This window comes from Peromyscus californicus, unplaced genomic scaffold (genome assembly GCF_007827085.1).
Source record: "Peromyscus californicus insignis strain IS unplaced genomic scaffold, ASM782708v3 Scaffold_10__1_contigs__length_136768540, whole genome shotgun sequence".
Taxonomy (NCBI): domain Eukaryota; kingdom Metazoa; phylum Chordata; class Mammalia; order Rodentia; family Cricetidae; genus Peromyscus; species Peromyscus californicus.
Window position 1 is genome coordinate 26,128,777 of NW_026294391.1, and position 15,858 is coordinate 26,144,634.

The following is a 15,858-nucleotide window of genomic DNA, read 5'->3' on the forward strand; positions in this document are numbered from 1 at the left end:
AATTCTTCTAATATATTTTAGTTAACATAATATATCAAAGATATTATATTTCCAACATGAAATCACTGTAAGAACTCTAAGTGAACTTTTTGCATGATTTTGTTCTCAGCCTTCAAGGACCCTACTGTCATTCACTTATAGTACATCTCAGTTTACACTAGCTGCGTGAGCTAAGTGAGTATCATACCGAAAAGCTCAGGTACAAAGAGGGACCAGAGCAATAATTGGAGCTATTCTAAATTTAATTGTAAAGAGCCAAAGGATGGAAGGTAGGAGAGGAGGGAGAAGGGAAGAGAATTGCTTCTCTTTACAGACTGTCTTCCTGTCCCAAAGCTTTCTGTGCTCCAGGTAGCCCTGTCCCTTTCATCTATATCCCATGTAGGTTCCATATCACTAATTCATAACTTCCATCCTCACGTTGTCATTTGTCAAATACTCTGGGTTTCATGAAAACTGTTTTCCCAACTGCTACCAAGCCTTGCTTCAGGGGGCCCCAGAAACTTGTGCCAGGACTGCTTTCTTTCTTCCCAACAACTGTAACACCACCCCCCTTTTAAATTTTTTTTAATATTTGAGATTATAATATAATGACATCATTTCCTCCTTGCCTCTTCTCTCCAAACCTTCCCGTATATTCCTCCTTGCTATTTTTCAAATTCATGGCCATATGTGTATTTCTAAATAAGTAAGTACAACCTGCTCAGTCTGTATTATGTTACTTTGTATGGATGTTTTCAGGATGACCATTTGGTATTGGATAATCACTTGATGTGCTCTTTCCTGAGGAAAACAATTTCTCTCACTCACAGGGTTCCTTGGTTGCCTGTATCTTTGGCTAGGGTTGAGGCCTTGTGAGCTTTCCTGTGTCTACCATAGCACATCTGTTTTTGTTATCCTTGTTCAAGTCATGAATAATTAATTCCATCCATGAGAGTGCCACCTTCATGACCTTCATAGTGTTCTTTCTCTTATTCATATGAGCCACAAATACTGATTGAAAGCCAGGTTGGCTTGCAGAATAGTGGAAGAGGCAGATAGTTAAGCATACAACTCTAACTATACCTGTGAATAAAGATCGGAAGGGCAAATCAATGTTGTGATTAAAAAATGGCTAGGTATGGTGGCTCACACCTTTAATCTCAGCACTGGGGAGGCAGAGGCAGGTGGATTGCTGTGATTTTGAGGCCAGCCTGGTCTGTGACACATAGTGAGTTCCATGATAGCCAGGGCTACATAGTGAGACCCTGTTTTTAAAAAAAAAGGATATGGGAGGAACCTATTATAAGAGAACTAGAGGACACTTTGCTAAGGAGGGGACAATTAAGTCCAAGACCTAAAGGTAATGGGAATCATTCCCTGAGCTGAATGAGGGGAAATGAGTTTTTGTAGAAGGAACAAAGGGGCGAAAGCATGCGTGTGTTTCTCCTGTTTCAAAGGCTGAACCAGGGCTGGAGAAATAGCTGATTGCAGTGAGCTGGATGTGTCTCCCATAAACTTGTATGTTGAATTCCTGACATCCCAATGATGATGTTAGGAGATGTGGCCTTTGGGAGGCAGTGAGATGAAGAGGACTCTGCCCTTATGAATGGGATAAGTGCCCTTTTATAAAGAGCGGAGTGAGCTGACACCAGGAAGACAGCTGTCTACCAACCAGAAAGTAGCCTCCAGCAGATGCCAAATGTGCTGGTGCCTTCTGTTGGGCTTTCCCAACTCTAGAGCTGTGAGAACTGTATTTCTTCGGTTTCTTAGTCACCCAGTCTGTGATATTCTGTTAGAGAAGCCCAAAGAGACGAAGACAGTGCCAAAGCACACACTACACCAAAGCTACATGAATTAGAGTGGAGACCAGATGTATGGTCAACATGGAATCTGAACGTCTGAGCGGCTGAAGAGATGCATCTAGTACACAGTCACGAAGGCAAAACAACCATATGTGTAAAACCAAAAATAAATCTGTGGTGGTTTGAATAGGAATGGCCCCCATAGACTTACATGTTTGAATGTTTGGCCCATAGGGAATTGCATGTTAGGAGGTGTGGCCTTGTTGGAGGAAGTGTGTCACTGTGGGGTCAGGCTTTGAGGTCTCCTATGCTCAAGCTATGCCTAGTGTGGGACACAGTCTCCTTCTGCTGCCTGCAGATCAACTGTAGAACTCTTAGCTCCTTCTCCAACACCAAATCTGGTGGCACACTGCCATGTTTCGTGCCATGACGATAATGGACTAAATCTCTCAATTGTATGCAAGCCCCAATCGAATGTTTTCCTTTATAAGAGCTGCTGTGGTCATGGTGTCTCTGCACAGCAATAGAAACTCTAAGACACCATCTTTTAAAAAAGTTAAATGTTGCCGGGCGGTGGTGGTGCACGCCTTTAATCCCAGCACTTGGGAGGCAGAGCCAGGCGGATCTCTGTGAGTTCAAGGCCAGCCTGGGCTACCGAGTGAGTTCCAGGAAAGGCGCAAAGCTACACAGAGAAACCCTGTCTCGAAAAACCAAAAAAAAAAAAAAAAAAAAAAAAAAGTTAAATGTTGATGTTTATCAGCTACAGACTCTTTTATTACTATAGTAACTGTTATTTGCAGTCCTGGGCATTGAACCTACAGTATCATGCCTGGGAGATAACACTACCACTGCGCTAACACCATAGCAATTACAGATTCTTGTGGACAATGTGACTCTACTAACTTGAGCTGTATTTGACACAATCATTGCTGTTTTCTTTTCTTTTTTCTTTTTCTTTCTTTTTTTTTGAGACAGGGTTTCTCTGTGTAGTTTTGGAGCCTATCCTGGAACTCACTTTGTAAACCAGGCTGGCCTCGAACTCAGAGATCCACCTGCCTCTGCCTCCCGAGTGCTGAGATTAAAGGTGTGCGCCACCACTGCCTGGCCTGTTTTTATTTTCTTTAAGAAATATGTGAAAATAAAACCTCTTAGAATGCAACACAATCTTCCTATTTCAAGGGGAAAAACCAGCAAGTACCAGTAAATTATCCCCATCTGCTTTTTGTTTAAAAGGAGAAAGAAATGGAGAGAGGAGAATAATTATGAGTGTATCTTTTGAAAAACAAGCTCTTGACAAAAAGCTGTCTAAGAGGACAATGACCAAGGCTTCCCATTCTCAGTGGTCTAGATTAGTAAAAGGGGAGGTGAATGGGATGAAATAAAGTCTTATGGACGCTGAATTTGTAAAACGAAAGTTATCAATTGAGTCTAGCATTACAATCGTAAGTGAGCAGTTGTTGGAGTAAGCTGAGCCCGGTTTTCTTGGGTTGGTGTTTGCTTGCATGAATGTGAGAATTTATAATTCCTGTTTTCTGAATGAAATATTGAACAATTAAAAATGACCGAGGGCATTGTTTTAGGGACCTGATAACTAACACTCCAGTTCTTCCATGATCTTCACAGGAGACTCTCACCTGTTGGCTTTGTTTGTTTGTTTTTTGGTTTGATTTGCTTTTGGTTGTTTCGAATCAGGGTTTCTCTATGTAACAGCTCCAGCTGTCCTGGAACTCGCTTGGTAGACCAGTCTGGACTTGTTGGCTTTTTAACACTATGACTTCTCAGGTTATTGGCCATAATCTGAGGATGTCAGAGGTGCAAGATAGAAGGTTTCCTTGGGCCAGGAGTCTTTGAAACTGACTGGGCTGTGAACCAGCCTGTGAGTTCACTTATGGTTTTTGGCTCTAGGTGAAGGTTTCTCAATTCTGGCACTAGGGATATTTCTGGCAGGGTAGTTCTGGAGAGCCTGTCCATCCTGTTCAGGGAAGGGTGTTTATCAGCATCTCTGGTCTTTATCCAGTAGAGGGCAGTAGAACCCTATGCCAGTTTTGTCCTGCAGCATCTGGAAACTGTCAAATGTCTTTCAGAGGGCTGAATCCTTCCTAATGTTGAGAACAACTGGTCTACACCCTCAGGAGGACTCCATATGTGCCGGGACACTTTTGATAAAATAAAATCAAGCAAACAAAAAATTAAAAATAAGACTTGGAGAATTTTAGCTTTGGGCAGGTATTAAAAGGAAGTGAATTATCTTCTCTCTAATAGTGAAGCAGAGACAGGATTCTATTTTTGTGTTAATAGGAAGATGAGAATGAGACCGACATATATGGAGATTTTTCTGGCTAACAACACAACTATCTTAATCAAACCCTTAGAGTCAGTGGTGGGGCACGATGGACAGGGAATTGCTGCTGACTTCTGTCCATTTATGTTGCTCCTGCTTTTTTTTCAAAGGTTTTATTTCATTTTTATTTATATGTATGTGTATAACTGTACAGCAACCTGCAGAGGACAGAAGAAGGAGTCAGATCCCCTGGAGCTGGAGTTTCATGTGCTTGTGGGCCCCCTGGTGTGGGCACTGGAAACCAATTTCAGACACTCTGGAAGAGTAGCAAGCCGTCTCTGCGCCCCATGTTTCTCCTCTTCTTCCTATTGGCCTTGAGTCTGTCCATTCTTGGTGCTTAATTTTTTTCCCCTTTCATTGAAAATAGATTTTTTTCTAACTTTTATTGACTCTGTGGATTTCACATCATACATTCCAATCCCACTTATCTCCATCCTCTCAAATCCACTCTCTGCTCTTGTAACCTCCCCTCCAGAAGATACCCAAATTTAAAAGAAAAACCCAAACCAAACAAAACAAAGAAACAAAACAAACAAAAGAAAAAGGCGGGGAGAAGACTCTTGTCCTGGAAGCTGTAGTGGGGCCTGTTGCGTCACACGGTTTACCCTTAGTCCATTCATCTTTTCTTGCAAGTGTTCACTGCTACAAGTCATTGATCTGGCTCAAGATCTCTGGCTTCTGCTATGCCACCTTTAATGAGCTCTCACTGGGGCTTCTCGTGGATATCCTGTTGTTGTCCTGTGTCATGGAGATCCTGCTGTTTTGGATCTGTAGGTTCATCCCCTTCACATACTCCAACAGTTCATAGATGAGGTGGGTGTTGGGATGGGCCAACTCAGCCCTGGTTCTGGGCCTGGGTGGTAGCTGGGCTGATCAGCCTGCCAGGTTTCCCTTATCATCACCACCAGGGTGAGCTCTCCAGCACTGCCCAGGCTAGCTCACCCAATGCAGCCTGCTGCAAAGAGCAGAGAAAATAGAATTTCTTTTTGCCAGGTGGTAGTGGCACGTGCTTTTAACCCAACACTTGGGAAGCAGAGTCAGGTGGATCTATGTGAGTTTGAAGCCAGCCTTGTCTACAGAGTGAGTTCCAGGACAGTCAGAACTACACAGAGAAACCCTGTCTCAAAAAACAAAAACAAAAAAAAAACAAACAAAAGAAAATAGTTTCTTTTTTTTTTTTTTTTTTTGGTTTTTTTTTTGAGACAGGGTTTCTCTGTGTAGCTTTGCGCCTTTCCTGGAACTCACTTGGTAGTCCAGGCTGGCCTCGAACTCACAGAGATCCGCCTGGCTCTGCCTCCCGAGTGCTGGGATTAAAGGCGTGCGCCACCACCGCCCGGCCAGAAAATAGTTTCTTTATATAATATATTCTGATTGCTGTTTATGTATCTTTCCTCTGCTCCTCCCAGTTCCTCTCTACCTCCCCTCCATCCAGATCCACCCCTTTCTATCTCTCATTAGAAAATAAACAGGCTTCTATTATTATTATTATTATTATTTTATGTTTTAGTCAGGGTCTCTCTATATAGCCCTGGCGATCCTGGAACTCACTACATAGACCAGGCTGGCCTTGAACCCAGAGATCTGACTGCATCTGCCTCCCAAGTGCTGGGATTAAAGGTGTATGCCACCATGCCCAGCATTTTTTATTTATTATTATTATTATTATCATTATTATTTTTGAGGGTCTCCCTATATATCACTGTCTGTCCTGGAACTCACTACGTAGACCTATGTAGGCTAGAAAACAAATAGGCTTCTAAGGAATAACATATAATATAATATAATATATATAATATAATATAATATAATATAATATAATATAATATAATATAATATAATATATAGATAAAAGAAACACCAACATGTTGGATTAGGACAAAACAAACAAACAGAAGGGAAAGAGCCCAAGAAAAGGCACAAGAAACAGATAGAGATGCAGAGCTCCACTTGTTCACACACCCAGGAATCCCATAAAAACACTAAACTGTAAGCCATGATATATAGACAAAAGACCTATAGGGTAAAAAGGGAGAAAAAATTAAAAAATTTATATCATAAAAATTAAGGCCAGCAGTAGTGGCACATGCCTTTAACCTCAGCACTCGAGAGGTAGAGGCAGGTGTTCCAAGCCAGCCTGGTCTACAGATCGAGTTCCAGGACAGCCAAGGCTACACAGAGAAACCCTATCTTGAAAAACAAAAACCAAACCAAACCAAACCAAACCAAACCAACCAACCAAACAAAAAAAGCCCTGTCACAGCATTATGAGACATAGAACCTTCAAAGATGCTGTTTGTTTTCTGTTGGCCGTGTACTATTGGGCATGCAGTCTACCCTTAAGAATAGTTTGTTTCCCTTGGAGAAAACTAAATTTTCATTTGCAAGTGGTTATTAATTGGAGATACTGCTGCGTTAGGGATAGGGGCATGTGTCCACTTTTCCTTTCAGCTCTAGGACCGACCCCATCTGGTGCAGACCTGTGCAGGCCCTGAGCATCTGCTTCAGTCTCTGAGTTCATAATGAGCTTTGATCATGTTGATTCATCAGGCCTTGTTTCCTTGGTGTCCTCTATCCTCTCTGGTTCTTTCCACCTCCTTTTCCACAGGGTTCCTTGAGCACTGAGGGGAGGGATTTGATGAACACATCCCATTTCAGGATGAATGTTCCAAGGTCTCTCACTCTGCATGTTGTCTGACTGTTGGTCTCTGTATTTGTTCTCATCTGCTGCAGGAGGAAGCTTCTCTGATGATGGCTGAGCAAGGCAATGATCTATGAGTAGAGCGGAATGTCATTAGAAGTCATTTTATTGCTTTGTTCTTTCAGTAGAACAGTAGTATTTGGTTTTAGGCTAGGTCCCTGGGCTGTCTATTCTTGGGTTCTTGTTCACCCAAGGATCATCAGGTATGAATTTCATCTCGTGGAGTGCGCCTTAACTCAAGTCAGATATTGCTTGGTTATTCCCACAAGCTTTATGCCACCATTGCACCAGCATATCTTGCAGGCAGGCCACCATTGTAGATCAAAGGTTTCGTGGCTGGGCTGGTGTTTAGGTCTCTCTTTTGGTAACATGTAGAGTAGCAAAGATGCTAGAACATAGGGGTGAAGATTCTAGACACCAGCTCAGTTTCTCTATGTTCAATGAGTTGTGTAGGTATTGTCTTCAGAAATAGGGCCTTACCATCAGTTTGTGGAGAGCATAAACTAATAGTCTCAGCAACAGCCTTGGTTGTTTGGGGGCTCCCATGAGACCCCTTAACCAACAACTCAATTAGGTGTAACCCATTCCCAGTACTGGAAACTTCATTTGGTAACAGGAGATGTTCAGTTGGGGCTCTGTCCCCCCCCTCCCCGATTTATGATAATTTCATTTAGATCACCATCATATGTATATATATTTTAGGAAGCGTCTACTGTATTCAGTTTCCATACTATCCTTCAGATGGTCCTTAATTTTATCTATTTCTCCCCATATTCCCCCATCTCTTTTTTCCCTTCTCCTCCCCACTTGATCCTCCTGTTCCAGTCACCCCCATTCATCCACAACTATCTATACTGTTTCCCTTTCCTAGGGAGATCTGCCCCCTCCCAGTCTGTTATTCTGTGATTCCATGGATTGTAGCTTGGTTATCATTGACTTTTTTTTTTTTTTTTTTGGTTTTTCGAGACAAGGTTTCCCTGTGTAGCTTTGTGCCTTTCCTGGAACTCACTTGGTAGCCCAGGCTGGCCTCGAACTCACAGAGATCCGCCTTCCTCTGCCTCCCAGTGCTGGGATTAAAGGCGTGCGCCACCACCCAGCTGGTTATCATTGACTTAATAGCTAATATCCACATATAAGCAAATACATACCATTTTTTGTCTTTCTGAGTCTGGATTACTTCACTCAGATAATTTTTTTCTAGTTCCATCCATTTATCTGCAAATTTCATGATTTCTTTTCGTAACAGTTGAATAACACTCCATTGTGTAAATGTGCCACATTTTCTTTATCCATTCTTCTGTTTAGGGTCATCTAGATTGTTTCCAGTGTCTGGATATTATGAATAGAGCAGCAAGTGTTTCTGGGGTAGGATGAAGCATCTTTGGGTACAGCTGGGTCTTGAGGTAGATCAATTCCCATCTTCCTGAGGAACCACCACGCTGATTTCCATAGTGGCTGTACAAGTTTGTACTCCCACCAGCAATGGAGGAGTGTTCCCCTTACTTCATATCCTGGACAGCATGAGCTGTTACTTGTGTTATTAATCTTAGCCATTGTGATGGGTGTTAGATGAAAATCCTTTTGATTTGCATTTCCCTGATGGCTAAGGATGTTGAACATTAAGTGTTTCTCAACCATTTGAGTTTCTGCCATCGAGAATTCTCTGTTTAGATCTGTACCCCATTTTTAATTAGATTATTTGTTTTCTTGATGTCTAGTTTCTTGAATTCTTTATATATTTTGAATATTAGTCCTCTATCAGATGTATAGTTGGTAAAAAAAATCTTCTTCCACTCTGTAGGCTGTTGCTTTGTCTGAATGATGGTGTCCTTTGTTGTGCGGAAGCTTTTCAGTTTCATGAGGTCCCATTTATTAATTGTTGATCTTAGTGCATGTGCTAATGGTGTTTTGTTCAGAAAGTTTTCTCCTGTGCCTATGCATTCAAGGCCATTCCCCACTTTCTATTCTATCCAGTTCACTATATCTGGTTTTATGCTGAGGTCTTTGATACATTTGGAGTTGAATTTTGTGCAGAGTGATAAATTTGTATCAGTTTGGATTCTTTTACATGCAGCTGTCCAGTTTGACAAGGCAGACCACCCAAAATTGATAGGTGTGGGTTCTGTTCATCATTTCTGGGTGGCTTAACAGTTCTGTCTGTGTTACCATCAGAAAGTCTGCTGATAGTTATTGCGGCAAAGACCTGGGCTTGCCTCTATGAAGGAAGGAGCAGCACAAGCCATATAGTGAGTGCCTGTTTTGGACAAACTGTATGGTATGCCTTAAGAGATTGTGTCCACATTCTTTTGACAAACTGTGGACTTGAAGGATCTCAGCAATGCTGGTGTCTATCCAGGCCTTATAGGGTAGGTGGCTGCCTAGTCCTCACAGTTGTTTGTAGAGGTGAACCTGGCATGCACACTTGTGTGGCACAATAATTTTCTAGGAGGCAGGCTATACTGGCCAACCAACTGAAAACTGACAATATTGAATTCAAGTTTCTTTTCCAACAGTCCCAACCCTATTTCCCTTGTTGAGATAAAGTCTGTTATTGAAAGTTCACTTGACTTTGTGTTTGAAACCAGTTGAGGTGGTCAGAGTTCAAGAAATCGCAACGAAACCAAGAGCGGCGTTTGTGAAAACTGGTTCCACACTCTAATCCCCATTTATTTTGCTGATTCCACAGAACTGATGGCACTGACTTCAGGGCACATTAGCAGGCAGGCTGAGATGGGTTGGTTTTATGAGATGACAGATGAAGACTCCCCTGCAAGGTGCTCTCTGGCCTGCCCTGATCTGCTTTACATAGTTGATTAAGGCCCCAGATAGCTAATTTCTGAGACTGTGAGCTGCCTTTGCTTCTTTGGCTTCTTCCCAAATGGGATGGTCTTGCATGTGGTGCTATATAGTGGTTGTTTTTGCTAACTGCCTGGACTTGCTCTCTCCTAGTACCTCCACTCTGGGAGAACTTGGACCTTGTTCCTGCGGGTGATCGGCAGTCACCCATCAACATCCGATGGAGGGACAGTGTTTATGACCCTGGCTTAAAACCACTCACTCTCTCTTACGACCCGGCCACCTGCCTCCACATCTGGAATAATGGGTACTCTTTCCTCGTGGAATTTGAAGATTCTACAGATAAATCAGGTAAAAGAAAGATCTGGTAGTCATTTGTATAGCAAAAGGAACTATGTTATACCAAATAGGACACATCAGGCAGTCTCCATGGTACAGTGATGTGAAACTCGCTGCTTTTACTTTTTGAATATATGTAAAAATGTTTTTATGATCATTTCTTCCATCCAATATTAGTGATATTTTATTACTTACATATAAATTCTATAACCAGTGAAATTTATCTTAGCTAGAAATTATTTTGTATGTATATATTCAATATGTACAAATTTTCCTCTGTTTGATGACTTTACATGAGTTATAATATTAAACAGAAATATTATTTTATTATTATTAAATCACATTTAACTTATCAGATTGCAATATACCTGAATTGGGGCAAAAATAATATTTATGTGTGTGTTATGTTATAGTCTTAACTAGTTAAGATGAGTCACATATTAGAGAAATAAGAAACTTACATTATAGTAGTTTTATTAAATAGTATTACTTAGTTTTGCAGGGTGTGGTGACATATACCTTTAATCCCAACATTCTGGAGGCAGAGGCTGGTGGATCTCTGTGAGTTCAAGGCCAGTCTGGTCTACAGAGCGACAGAGCGAGGTCCAGGACAGCCAAGGCTGCAGAGAGAGATCCCATCTCAAACAAAACACTGTGAATTTAATGATGTCCAGTAATTATTACTTTGAAACAATTACTATTCAAAAATAGTATAGCTAATGTAGTGGTTCTCAATTAGGAACAGTTTTGACACCTTCTTCCCATCGCTCCATTTCTTCTCCTGGTACCTGGACTGGGGATTTTCAGGAAACTCTGTAGACATTTTTGGGTATTTCAACTATTAGGGAAGGAGAACATAAGTAACATTTAGTGATTCAGGATCAGGGATGGTGCTAAGGGTCTTGCAGTGCACAGAACAGCATTCATGAAGATTATCAGACCTTGGATACCATTAGAACTGACTTTGACAGTTCCTGAGCTCAAAGAAAATGGCTTTCTCTCAGGAATATGAGAAGATGAATCAGTGACAGTGATGCTGGATAAGGTAAAAACCATGTAATTTAAAATCATTGGCATATTTAACTGGTCTGGAAATCTCAGTTGTTTCTTTGTTTTATTTGCATTTTACTGTAATACTTTGGTGCTTAGATATGGTGCTCTGGCTTTTTTGGTTCCTTGGACTACAAACAGACCACTCTTCCAGTCCTCTCTCTCTCTCTCTCTCTCTCTCTCTCTCTCTCTCTGTCTCTGTCTCTCTGTCTCTGTCTCTCTCTCTCTCTCTCTCGTTATCTTCCTTCTAGCATTCTTCTCTGCTATGATCCAGTATTCAAACCTGTCCTTTTGTAGTAAAATGTAGCTGAAGTTTTCCTGTGTCCTGCCCAGTCCACAGCTGCTCAGACCCAAGTAAACACACAGAGGCTTATATTAATTAAAACTCCTCGGCCATTAGCTCAGGCTTTCTACTGACTAGCTCTTACACTTAAACTCAGTCCATTTCTGTTAATCTATATGTCTCCACATGTTCCGTGTCTTTACCTGTGTGCTATTACATGGTGCTCCCTGGACGGTGGGCTGGTGTCTCTTCACTCAGCCTTCCTCTTCCCAGAATTCTCCTTGTCTGCTTATCCTGCCTATACTTCCTGCCTGGCTACTGACCAATCAGCATTTTATTAAACCAATGTACAAAAGCATTACCCCACAGCATTAAAATGTTTCCACATCCCCCATTCTCTGCTTTGTCCTGTGCGGGTGCATGTGTGTGTGTAGTATATGCCGATGTGTGTAGTACATGCAGATATGTGTACCCGTGCACTTGCATACAGAGGCCACAAAAGGATGTCAGGTGTCTTACTCTATTACTAGCCACCTTATTCCCTTCAGACAGGGTCACAGAACCTAGAGCTTTCATTTCAGCCAGGCTGGCCAGCCATTAAAATGTTGGGATGCTCTTTCTCTCTTCCAATGCTGGAGTTACAAGCATGTGTGGCCATGCCCGTTTTTTGCATGAGTGCTGGGGATTAACACCCAGGTCCTAATGCTTGCACAGCAAATCCTTTTACCCACTGAGCCATCTTTTCACCCTGCTCTGAATGTGTTACTTAATATGCCTAAAACTAAGAAGGAATTTGCTCCTTTTCCTTACTGATTCATGAACATTTTTCTCATACTTTCCCCAAAACTATAGAGTCTGTTCCCATTTCAACTGGAAGCTCATATTACCCCATGTGTAAGAATTCCAGGAAATTTCAAAACAGCAAACTAAATCCCTGTGACTGTGCTGCAGCACTACTGTTTTCCATGTTGGCCTAATGGGCAGACCTAGCTGTGGGTGCCTACCTGCACACATTTCACTCTGTCTAGCTGTGGGTGCCTACCTGCACACATTCACTCTGGATAGACTTCAGTGTCCCTTTTGAGCTCAGTTATAGCCCAGTCGCCGGTAATCTTTCTTTTTTTCTGCAGATCCTAGGGTGTTAGTCAGCTTTGAAAGCCCTTGGTAGACTTAGCAGGTTGACAATTTATCATCACTGTGTTGAGCTGGGAATCTTAGGAAGCTGTTCAATGGCTTCTCTTAGCCAAATGAGCCCAAGAGTGTTCAGAGTTTTGTTTGAGACTGGATCTCATGTAGCCAAGGCTAGTCTCTAATGCTCTGTATAGCCAAGGATACCTTGAACTCCTGATCTTCCAGCCTCTGCCTCTCAAGTGCTGGTTTTGCATGTGTGCCACAACCTGGCTTCAATAGCTGTTCTACAATTTAAAATGTAAAAGTTTTTAGTCTCTCTTTTTCTTTCTTTCTTTCTTTCTTTCTTTCTTTCTTTCTTTCTTTCTTTCTTTCTTTCTTTTTCTTTTTTCTTTTTTTTTTCCAGAGCTGAGGACCAAACCGAGGGCCTTGTGCTTGCTAGGCAAGCACTCTACCACTGAGCTAAACCCCCAACCCCCTCTCTTTTTCTTTTGAACTGTACATTTAAGAAGTCCTATTCTATTCATTTGCATGGGTAATCTCAGATGAGAAACAAATAACTCCTGTTTTCACCACAATAGATTCTGGTACTACAGACCCACCTGACTAAAATCCCTCTGATCCTGTTTCCCTGAGTGAGTCAGTCTCTAGGAGTCAGTCAGACTGTTTTGTCATGATTTGTTTTTATGAACATGCAAGAAAAATTCTAGAGAAGTTGCTTATTCTTTATTTTCTCAGAAAGGACTAAAAATGACAGCTACTTTATAGTGCTTGATTATTATTTCCTATAGAATACTGTCAATCTCTAATAAGTCCCTAACTTTCTCTCTTTCTCATTTTTCCTTTCAGTGACTGACTGCCTCTTAATTCCTGCTTATTCTTCATTGTTATTTCTTCATCCTGTCTCAAAAAAATTCATATTACTCCAACAGGGGCAAAAATAGAGCATGGGAACATCAAAAGTAAAGAAATAATAAAAGAAAGCAAAGACAGGCTGGAAATGAAGAAAAGCAAGGACCAGTTCTAGGGAGAAAAATCTAATCTATGAGTTTCAAAATACAATCCAAAATGAAAATGCCCTAAGAAATGCTGCTGCAGAGTATAATTTGTATGATCTGGAATAAAGTGAAGGAGAAGGAGCCAGGGAAGTTATGTGACAGAAAGCATCCTGCCAGACCTAAAGGAGTATTTGGAGGGAAGTGCACAGACGAAAAGGCCCATAACAGAGAAGAGCGCTGTCCCTTCGCTAAACTTAGCTTCCCACCCTAAGAAACTGCACCAGAAGAAGAAACTCAACCCAAAGCAAGAAAGAAGGACATGATAATAAGCTGAGCAGAAATCAATGGAATGAAACAGTGGTTCTTCAGAAGGAGCAACACAGTCGACAAAGGGTCAATTAGATGGGCCAAGAAAACCATGAAAGAAGACGCTGGATAACTGCGATGACTGAGGAGGCAACACAACTTACCTTACAGAAACATACACCTTCTGAATAGAAGGCATGTGAGCATGCCACACCACGGTCCTCTTTGGAGTATGGCTTTGTTATCTGGTTCCCCTGTTCTAGTTTTAAGTCTGTTGCTGTGCTAGAATACCTGGCAAAAAGCAACACAGGGAAGAAAAGGATTATTTGACTCCAGTTCCAGGTTACAGTCCATCACTGCAGGGAAGTCAAGGCAGAAATTAAAAGCTTCACATCCATGGTCAAGATGAGAGAGAGAGGGGTTGGGGATTTAGCTCAGTGGTAGAGCGCTTGCCTAGCAAGTGCAAGGCCCTAGGTTCGATCCTCAGCTCCGGGGGAAAAAATCAGAGAGAGAAATGCTTAATCTTAAATATCTTAAGTCTTTGCTTGCTCGTTCTGCCTAGCTAGCTTTTTTTCTACTCTTACACCATCCAGAGCCAAGCTATGATGCCAAGCCATGGTGGCACTTGTATTCAGGGTGGGTCTTCCTACCTCAATTAACAGTCAACATAATCTCCCAAAGACATTCCCACAGGCCAACCTGACCTAGAGAGTCTCCAACTCAGACTCTGTTTTCAAGTGATTAATACCAGCACTTGGGAGGTAAAGGCAGGTGGATCTCTGTAAGTTCAAGGTCAGCCTGGTCTATAGAGCAAGTTCTAGGGCAGCCAGGACTACACAGAGAAATCCTGTCTCAAAATCAAAAAACAAAACAAAACAAAAATCCAACCATCATACCCCCTGAAAAGGATACACACAGTTACTGATCTTAATGAGTACATGTGGTGAATCTGCCCAAGTGTCAGGGAGTTTAACAGTCTTTCTCAGATTGCCGTCCCCCCAAATCATGACACAGAGACTAATTATTAGTTATGAATGCTCAACCTTATCGTATGCTTGTCCCACTAGCTCATATAGCTTAATTTAACCTGTTTCTCTTCATCTATGTTTTGCCTCAGGGCTTTTTATCTTTCATTCTATATGTCCAACTTTTCCTGCTTCTTCCATGTCTGTCTGTCTGGTGGCTGCCTGGCTGGCTGGCCCTGGGCATCTTCCTCTCTTTCTCCCTCATTCTCTCTTCTCCCCCAGCCTAGATTCTTCCTCCTACTTATTCTCTCCACCCACCAGCCCCGCCTATCCCTCTACTGCCTAGCTATTGGCCATTCAGCTTTTTATTAGACCAATCAGGTGCCTTAGACAGGCAAGGAAAAACAAATGCAAGGTATCTTTACATAGTTAAACAAATGCAGCATAAACAAATGTAACACACCTTTACATAGTTAAAGTAATATTCCACAACAGGGGAGGGCACTATATTATTCCTGGGCAGACATGAATGATCCCTGGCATCAACTTAATCAGCTTCCTTGAAATTCTTACTGGCACTCAGGAGGAGGAGGGGAGAGTCCCATTGTTCTCCTAAGGGTGCTGCCTATCCATCATCCAATCGTGTATCTCTTGATACTTTTATGGGCACCAGCAGGTGGTGAATCCAGTAAGAATGCTTTCCAAAACCTTTTCAGTTCTCCTTCCCTAGTTTGGTTCTACATTTAAAAAAAAAATGAATTATTTTTAGTAAGCTTACAGAGTGGTGTCACCATCAGTACAGTCTGATTTTAGAATATTCCCATCATTTCCAGGAATCCCTATGCCCACTTCCTCCTTAATATGTAGGGATTCTGTTTGGCAAGTGAATGTGTGGAGGTCAGAGGAAATACAGGCCCCACACACACCCACACATCCTCTGATCCTCTGTCATATGTATAGTTAGCTAAGATCTTTTCCCCCTTTCTGCAAGATATCTCTTTACTGATTGTTCCCTTTGCTGTCCAGAAGCTTTTAAATTCCATGCAACCCCATGCGTCTGTTCTTGCTATTATTTCCTAAACTATAAAAGTCCTACTTGGAAAGACCTTGCCTATGCTTATATCTTGAATTGCTTTCTCTATGTTTTCTTCTCTAACAGTTTCAGTTCAAGGG

At 41.8% G+C, this 15,858-nt stretch overlaps 1 protein-coding gene across 2 annotated transcripts in view; it reads left to right on the forward strand.

Moving 5' to 3' along the window:
- The window catches only part of Ca5b (carbonic anhydrase 5B), a 123,677-nt gene that overhangs the window by 84,140 nt on the left and 23,679 nt on the right, over positions 1-15,858 (forward strand). For both annotated transcript variants that reach the window (XM_052718177.1, XM_052718250.1), the window contains one exon: positions 9,770-9,967. In XM_052718177.1, coding sequence (XP_052574137.1) covers positions 9,770-9,967 — 198 coding nt within the window. The remainder of the gene's footprint in view (positions 1-9,769; positions 9,968-15,858) is intronic.